The 9,148-nt window shown below is 57.1% G+C and overlaps 1 protein-coding gene across 4 annotated transcripts in view; it reads left to right on the top strand.

Moving 5' to 3' along the window:
• LOC139240411 (myelin-associated glycoprotein-like) overlaps nt 1–9,148 on the top strand; it is a 48,879-nt gene that overhangs the window by 1,332 nt on the left and 38,399 nt on the right. For all 4 annotated transcript variants that reach the window (XM_070868920.1, XM_070868917.1, XM_070868919.1 and 1 more), the window contains exon 2: nt 6,667–6,752. In XM_070868920.1, the coding sequence (XP_070725021.1) occupies nt 6,704–6,752 (49 nt within the window). In that variant the 5' untranslated portion in view covers nt 6,667–6,703. The remainder of the gene's footprint in view (nt 1–6,666; nt 6,753–9,148) is intronic.

Raw genomic sequence — 9,148 nt, 5'->3', positions numbered from 1 at the left:
GATTGAGAAGAGGGTTGGAGCGATGACGCAGCCGTGCGAGACACGAGACTCCCCAAAGCGAGCGCTCTACTCGGAACTCCTTCACGGGCAAACGAGCCAAAGGTGGGCAGAGGGAACGTTACAAGGGACCACCCTCAAAGCCTCCCTGATAAAGTGCAACATCCCCACCCACACCTGGGAGTCCCCGGGCCCAAAGACCAGTCCGCCCTAAGTGGAGGGAGTGCACCCGGGAGGGCGCTGAGCACCTCGAGTCTCGTCGCCGAGAGCGTGCAGAAACCAAGCGCAGGCAGCGGAAGGAGCGTGCGGCAAACCAGTCCCACCCTCCCCTTCCCTCAACGTCTATCTGTCCCACCCTCCCCTTCCCTCAACGTCTGTCTGTCCCACCCTCCCCTTCCCTCAACGTCTATCTGTCCCACCCTCCCCTTCCCTCAACGTCTATCTGTCCCACCCTCCCCTTCCCTCAACGTCTATCTGTCCCACCCTCCCCTTCCCTCAACGTCTATCTGTCCCACCCTCCCCTTCCCTCAACGTCTATCTGTCCCACCCTCCCCTTCCCTCGACGTCTATCTGTCCCACCTGTGACAGGGACTGTGGTTCCCATATTGGACTGTTCAGCCACCTCAGGACTCGTGTTAAGAGTGGAGGCAAGTCTTCCTCGATTCCGAGGGACGGCCTATGATGATGAAATGATTTGGATGAGGGAACCAAATGTACGATTTCCAAGTTTGCCGACGACACAAAGCTCGGTGGGATTGTGAGTTGTGAGGAGGATGCAAATACACTGCAAGGCGATTTAGATCGGTTGAGTGAGTGGGCAAACACACGGCAGATGCAGTATAACGTGGATAAATGTGACGTTATCCACTTTGGTAGGAACAACATAAGGACAAAGTATTATTGAAATGGTGATGGCTTGGGAAGTGTGGATGTACAGAGGGACCTGGGTGCCCTTGTACACCAGTCACTGAAAGCAAACATGCCGGGGCAGCAAGCAGTTAGGAAGGCCAATGGTATGTTGGCCTTCATTGCAAGAGGGTTTGAGTACAGGAGCAAGGATGTCTTACTCCAGTTATACAGGGCCTTGGTGAGACCACACCTGGAGTACTGTGTACAGTTTTGGTCTCCTTACCTAAGGAAGGATATACTTGCCATAGAGGGAGTGCAGCGAAGGTTCACCAGACTGATTCCTGGGATGGCAAGACTGCCGCATGAGGAGAGATTGGGTCGACTGGGCCTGTATTCACTGGGGTTTCGAAGAATGAGAGGGGATCTCATTGAAAGGTATAAAATTCTGACGGGGTTGGACAGACTGGATGTGGGGAGGATGTTTCCCGGTCCGGCAACGCCTCGATTTCAAAATTCTCATCCTCGTGTTCAAATTCCTCCGTGATCCCCTATCTCTGTAACCCCCTCCAGCCCCTACACCCCTCCCTATCTCTGTAACCCCCTCCAGCCCCTACACCCCTCCCTATCTCTGTAACCCCCTCCAGCCCCTACACCCCTCCCTATCTCTGTAACCTCCTCCAGCCCCAACACCCCTCCCTATCTCTGTAACCCCCTCCAGCCCCTACACCCCTCCCTATCTCTGTAACCTTCTCCAGCCCCTACACCCCTCCCTATCTCTGTAACCTCCTCCAGCCCCAACACCCCTCCCTATCTCTGTAACCCCCTCCAGCCCCTACACCCCTCCCTATCTCTGTAACCCCCCTCCAGCCCCTACACCCCTCCCTATCTCTGTAACCCCCTCCAGCCCCTACACCCCTCCCTATCTCTGTAACCCCCCTCCAGCCCCTACACCTCTCCCTATCTCTGTAACCTCCTCCAGCCCCTACACCCCTCCCTATCTCTGTAACCCCCTCCAGCCCCTACACCCCTCCCACTCTCTGTAACCTCCTCCAGCCCCTACACCCCTCCCTATCTCTGTAACCTCCTCCAGCCCCTACACCCCTCCCTATCTCTGTAACCTCCTCCAGCCCCTACACCCCTCCCTATCTCTGTAACCCCCTCCAGCCCCTACAACCCTCCCAGATCTCTGACCTCCTCCAATTCTGCCCTCTTGCCCATCCCCCGATTCCCATCGTTCCACCATCGGTGGCCGTGCCTTCAGCTGCCTGGGCCCCAAGCTCTGGAACTCCCTCCCTAAACCTCTCCCCCTCTCTCTCCTCCTTTAAGACGCTCCTTAAAACCGACCTCTTTGACCCAGCTTTTGGTCATCTGTCCCCAATATCTCCTGATGTGGCTCGGGGTCAAATTGTGTCTGATACTTGCTCCTGTGATGCACCCTGGGACGTTTTACTACATTAAAGGCGCTATTTAAATGCAAGTGTTTGTTACTCATTACCCTTTTACTCAACTCCATTCAGTCCCCTTTCCAGCTCTCCCCCTCCTGCCTCTACCCTTTCTCCTTACCCCACTCCCGTTTTCTCCCTCGACCCCCTCTCACTTCCCCCTCTCAAGTTTCAACTGTCACTCACTCAACCCACTGAGGGAGTGCCGCACTGTCGGAGGGGCAGTACGAAGGGAGCGCCGCACTGTCGGAGGGGCAGTACTGAGGGAGCACCGCACTGTCGGAGGTGCAGTACTGAGGGAGCACCGCACTGTCGGAGGTGCAGTACTGAGGGAGAGCCGCACTGTCGGAGGGGCAGTACTGAGGGAGCCCCGCACTGTCGGAGGGGCAGTACTGAGGGAGTGCCGCAATGTCGGAGGGGCAGTACTGAGGGAGTGCCGCACTGTCGGAGGGGCAGTACTGAGGGAGCGCCGCACTGTCGGAGGGGCAGTACTGAGGGAGTGCCGCACTGTCGGAGGGGCAGTACTGAGGGAGAGCCGCACTGTCGGAGGGGCAGTACTGAGGGAGCGCCGCACTGTCGGAGGGGCAGTACTGAGGGAGTGCCGCACTGTCGGAGGGGCAGTACTGAGGGATCGCCGCACTGTCGGAGGGGCAGTACTGAGGGAGTGCCGCACTGTCGGAGGGGCAGTACTGAGGGAGGGGCACTGTCGGAGGGGCAGTACTGAGGGAACGCCGCAGTGTCGGAGGGGCAGTACTGAGGGAGTGCTGCACTGTCGGAGGGGCAGTACTGAGGGAGCGCCGCACTGTCGGGGGGGCAGTACTGAGGGAGTGCTGCACTGTCAGAGGGGCAGTACTGAGGGAGTGCCGCACTGTCGGAGGGGCAGTACTGAGGGAGCGCCGCACTGTCGGAGGGGCAGTACTGAGGGAGCACCGCACTGTCGGAGTGGCAGTACTGAGGGAGTGCCACACTGTCGGAGGGGCAGTACTGAGGGAGTGCCGCACTGTCGGAGGGGCAGTACTGAGGGAGTGCCGCACTGTCGGAGGGGCAGTCCTGAGGGAGTGCCGCACTGTCGGAGGGGCAGTACTGAGGGAGTGCCGCACTGTCGGAGGGGCAGTACTGAGGGAATGCCGCACTGTCGGAGGGGCAGTACTGAGGGAGTGCCGCACTGTCGGAGGGGCAGTACTGAGGGAGCACTGTTGGAGGGGCAGTACTGAGGGAGCGCCGCACTGTCGGAGGGGCAGTACTGAGGGAGCGCCGCACTGTCGGAGGGGCAGTACTGAGGGAGCGCCGCACTGTCGGAGGGGCAGTACTGAGGGAGCGCCGCACTGTCGGAGGGGCAGTACTGAGAGAGCGCCGCACTGTCGGAGGGGCAGTACTGAGGGAGCGCCGCACTGTCGGAGGGACAGTACTGAGGGAGCGCCGCACTGTCGGAGGGGCAGTACTGAGGGAGCGCCGCACTGTCGGAGGGGCAGTACTGAGGGAGCACCGCACTGTCGGAGGGGCAGTACTGAGGGAGCGCCGCACTGTCGGAGCGGCAGTACTGAGGGAGCACCGCACTGTCGGAGGGGCAGTACTGAGGGAGCACCGCACTGTCGGAGGGGCAGTACTGAGGGAGCACCGCACTGTCGGAGGGGCAGTACTGAGGGAGCACCGCACTGTCGGAGGGGCAGTACTGAGGGAGCACCGCACTGTCGGAGCGGCAGTACTGAGGGAATGCCGTACTGTCGGAGGGGCAGTACTGAGGGAGCACCGCACTGTCGGAGGGGCAGTACTGAGGGAGCGCCGCACTGTCGGAGGGGCAGTACTGAGGGAGCGCCGCACTGTCGGAGGTACCATCTTTCGGATGAGACATTAAACCGAGGCCCTGTCTGCCCTCTCGGGTGGATGTAAAAGATCCCGGGGCCACTATTTGGAAGAAGAGCAGGGGGAGTTCTCCCCGGTGTCCTGGGGCCAATATTTATCCCTCAACCAACTTGACGAAAGAAACGAGATGATCTGGGTCAGACCTGGAGTATTGTGTACAGTTCTGTTCTCCTTACCTAAGGAAGAATATACTTGCCATTGAGGGAGTGCAGCGAAGGTTCACCAGACTGATTCCTGGGATGGGGGGATTGTCCAATGAGGAGAGGTTGAGGAGACCAGGCCGATATTCTCCAGAGTTCCGAAGAATGAGAGGTGATCTCATTGAAACACACACAATTCTTACAGGGATTGAAGGGGTAGATACAGGGAGGGTGTTTGCCCCCCCGGGCTGGGGAGTCTAGAACCAGGGGGTCACACAGTCTCAGGATAAGGGGTCAGCCATTGAGGACTGAGATGAGGAGGAATTTCTTCACTCGGAGGGTGGTGAATCTTTGGAATTCTCTGCCCCAGAGGGCTGTGGAGACTCAGTCGTTGAGTATATTCAGGGCTGAGGTCGATAGATTTTTGGGATATTGAGGGAATCGAGGGATCGGGCGGGAAAGGGGAGTTGAGGTCAAAGATCAGCCGTGATCTCATTGAATGGCGGAGCAGGCTCGAGGGGCCCAACGGCCGACCCCTGCTCCTAATTCTTATATTTTCACGTTGCTGTGTGTGGGAGCTTGCTGTGCGCGAGTTGGCTGCTGTGTTTGTCACATTACAACAGTGACCGCACTCCAATAAGTACTTCATTGGCTGTGAGGCGCTCTGCGACATCCGGTGGCCGTGAAAGGCGCTATATCAATGCAAGTCTTTCTCAGTCATTTCTCGTCTTTGGCACGATCAATTTTTAATTCGCAGGAAGACATTAATTTCCCCTAAATAGCGACGGTAGATTTGGGTTGAGTCACTTGTCTGCCACAACGATTGTGAAATTCTCCCAATGTTGCAATAGATTGAGTAAACTTATTAAAAGGGATTTGAGGACCAGGGTTTTGTGATACAATGAAATCCACCATTTAGTCCACTCTCTCACTTCTGCTCTCAGTTCCGTCCAACCCGACTCTCTCTGTCTCAGCTATCTCCACTTTGAGACACACTATCCAGGCTGACACTCCCCAGTGCCAGTACTGAGGGAGTGCCGCACTGCGCTGTCAGAGGGGCAGTACTGAGGGAGCGCTGCACTGTCGGAGGGGCAGTACTGAGGGAGTGCCGTACTGTCGGAGGGGCAGTACTGAGGGAGTGCCGTACTGTCAGAGGGGCAGTACTGAGGGAGCGCCGCACTGTCGGAGGGGCAGTACTGAGGGAGCACCGCACTGCGCTGTCGGAGGGGCGGTACTGAGGGAGCACCGTACTGCGCTGTCGGAGGGGCAGTACTGAGGGAGCGCCGCATTGTCGGAGGGGCAGTACTGAGGGAGTGCCGCACTGCACTGTGGGAGGGGCAGTACTGAGGGAGCGCCGCACTGTCGGAGGGGCAGTACTGAGGGAGCGCCGCACTGCACTGTGGGAGGGGCAGTACTGAGGGAGCGCTGCACTGTCGGAGGGGCAGTACTGAGGGAGCGCCGCACTGTCGGAAGGGCAGTACTGAGGGAGCGCCGTACTGTCGGAGGGGCAGTACTGAGGGAGCGCCGTACTGTCGGAGGGGCAGTACTGAGGGAGTGCCGCACTGTCGGAGTGGCAGTACTGAGGGAGCGCCGTACTGTCGGAGGGGCAGTACTGAGGGAGCACCGTACTGCACTGTTGGAGGGGCAGTACTGAGGGAGCGCTGCACTGTCGGAGGGGCAGCACTGAGGGAGCGCCGTACTGTCAGAGGGGTAGTACTGAGGGAGCACCATACTGCACTGTTGGAGGGGCAGTACTGAGGGAGCGCCGCACTGCGCTGTTGGAGGGGCAGTACTGAGGGAGCACCGCACTGCGCTGTCGGAGGGGGCAGTACTGAGGGAGCACCGTACTGCGCTGTCGGAGGGGCGGTACTGAGGGAGCACCGTACTGCGCTGTCGGAGGGGCAGTAATGATCGGTAACCGAACTCGCACCGAGTCCCACTCACCCATCTGTGCCCGCTGACCTACATTGGCTCCCGGTCTGGCAACACCTGGATTTTAAAATTCTCATCCTCGTGCTCAAATCCATCCATGGCCTCCTCGCCCCCTCCCTATCTCTGTAACCTCCTCCAGCCCCGACAACCCTCCCAGATCTCTGCGCCCCTCCAATTCTGCCCTCTTGCCCATCCCCCCGATTCCCATCGCTCCACCATCGGTGGCCGTGCCTTCAGCTGCCTGGGCCCCAAGCTCTGGAACCCCCTCCCTGAACCTCTCCGCCTCTCTCTCCTCCTCCAAGACACTCCTTAAAACTCACCTCTTTGACCCAGCTTTTGGTCACCTGTCCCGAATATCTCCTTATGTTGCTCGGAGTCAAATTGAGTCTGATTTTTGCCCCCGTGAATCAACTTGATGTCTAACCTGTGGGTTTATTTTCCAGGTCCGTGTCTGATCGACAGTGAAACCCGTCTCTGAACATGACTGCCCCAGTGATCGCCGTGTTCTCAATTGCCGTCGTCCTGGAAGGTAAGGGCAGATCGTTCTTAAGCAGAGACAGAGAGGTTCGGGCGAGCACAGTGTGTCTGCCGTTCCATGAGAGAGGAAAGACTGATTAAAGTCTGTCCGGGAAGTCCCCAGTCAAAGTGTGGACGGACGTACAAGTGGGAAGATGTTCAGGGAGATAGAGAGAGGGGGAGAGAAAGAGCGAGAGAAATAAGGAAGGAGATGGAACGAGAGAGAGAGAGAGAGAGAGAGAAAGAAAGGGTGAGAGACGTTGTGATGTATGCACTGGGCTCCCGGGCCGCCTGCAATTCCTGCGGCCTGGAGGAGTCCGTGTTCCACGTGTACGTTCGGTGCGCGAGGTTGCAGCCGCCTCTTCCAACATTCGAAGGGGCAGCTCCTCAAATTCTGGCTGCGCTTCAGTCCCACTCTCCTGATCTTTGGGCACCCTGTGCGGAGGGGAGCGGGCAGGTCTGAGGGCCTTCTCGTAGGACTGCTCCTGGGCCTTGGCCGAGGGGGCCATCAGCCGGTCCAGGCAGCGGGCGGTCGAGGGGGTCGTTCAGAACCGACTGCCCGCCTCTCTTCCGCGGTTACATCCGAGCCGGTGTGTCCCTGGAGGTGGAGGTAGCAATTTGTCAGCCGGAGCGGACACGATGGGCCAAATGGCCCCCTTCTGTTTCATAGAATGGAATCAGAGAAATTTACCGCGTGGAAGGAGGCCATTTCGGCCCATCGTGTCCACGCCGGACAACCAAGAGCTACCCAGCCTAGTCCCACTTTCCAGCTCTGGGTCCGTAGCCCTGCAGGTTACGGCACTTCAAGTGTACATCCAAATGTGATGAGGGTTTCTGCCTCTACCACCCTTTCAGGCAGTGAGTTCCACCCCAGACCCCCACCACCCTCTGGGTGAAGACATTTCCCCTCAAATCCCCTCTAAACCTCCCCCCAATTACTTTCAATCCACGCCCCCTGGTTGTTGGCCCCTCTGACAAGGGAAACAGGTCCGTCCTATCCACTCTATCCAGGCCCCTCATCATTTTATACACCTCAATCAGGTCTCCCCTCAGCCTCCTCTGTTCCAAAGTAAACAACCCCAGCCTATCCAATCTTTCCTCATCGCTAAAATTTTCAAGTCCAGGCAACATCCTGGTAAATCTCCTCTGCACCCTCTCTAGTGCAACATCCTGGTAAATCTCCTCTGTACCCTCTCCAGTGCAACATCCTGGTAAATCTCCTCTGTCCCCTCTCCAGTGCAACATCCTGGTAAATCTCCTCTGTACCCTCTCTAGAGCAACATCCTGGTAAATCTCCTCTGTACCCTCTCCAGTGTAACATCCTGGTAAATCTCCTCTGTACCCTCTCTAGAGCAACATCCTGGTAAATCTCCTCTGTACCCTCTCTAGAGCAACATCCTGGTAAATCTCCTCTGTACCCTCTCCAGTGCAACATCCTGGTAAATCTCCTCTGTACCCTCACCAGTGCAACATCCTGGTAAATCTCCTCTGTACCCTCTCTAGTGCAACATCCTGGTAAATCTCCTCTGTACCCTCTCCAGTGCAACATCCTGGTAAATCTCCTCTGCACCCTCTCCAGTGCAACATCCTGGTAAATCTCCTCTGTACCCTCTCCAGTGCAACATCCTGGTAAATCTCCTCTGTACCCTCTCCAGTGCAATCACATCTTTCCTGTAAGGTGGTGACCAGAACTGCACGCAGTACTCCAGCTGCGGCCTAACCAGTGTTTTATACAGTTCAAGCATAACCTCCCTGCTCTTGTATTCCATGCCTCGGCCAATAAAGGCAAGTATTCCGTATGCCTTCTTAACCACCTTATCCACCTGGCCTGCTACCTTCAGGGATCTGTGGACCTGCACCCCAAGGTCCCTGTGTTCCTCTACACTTCTCGGTGTCCTACCATTTAATGTGTATTCCCTTGCCTTGTTAGCCCCTCCCCAAACGCATGACCTCACACTTCTCCGGTTTGAACTGCATTTGCCCCTGCTCTGCCCACCCGACCTGTTCATCGATATCTTCCTGCAGTCCGCAGCTTTCTCCTTCATTATCAACCACACGGCCTTTTTAGTGTCATCTGCAAACGTCTTAATCATACCCCCAACATTCAAGTCTGAATCTTTGATATACACCACAACAAGCAAGGGACCCAGCACTGAGCCCTGCTGGATAAGGCCTTCCAGTCACAAAGACACCCATCGACCAGAACATCATGCAGTACTCTAGCTGTCCTGGCTAAATTTATTGCAAAGGGGATGGAGTATAAAAGCAGGGAAGTCTTGCTACAGTTATACAGGGTATTGGTGAGGCCACACCTGGAGTACTGCGTGCAGTTTTGGTCTCCGTATTTAAGGAGGGATATATTTGCTTTGGAGGGAAGTCTTGCTCCAGTTATACAGGGTATTGGTGAGG

The sequence above is a fragment of the Pristiophorus japonicus genome, chromosome 31 (genome assembly GCF_044704955.1).
Source record: "Pristiophorus japonicus isolate sPriJap1 chromosome 31, sPriJap1.hap1, whole genome shotgun sequence".
NCBI lineage: Eukaryota > Metazoa > Chordata > Chondrichthyes > Pristiophoridae > Pristiophorus > Pristiophorus japonicus.
This window is presented reverse-complemented; position numbering and strand designations above follow the sequence as displayed.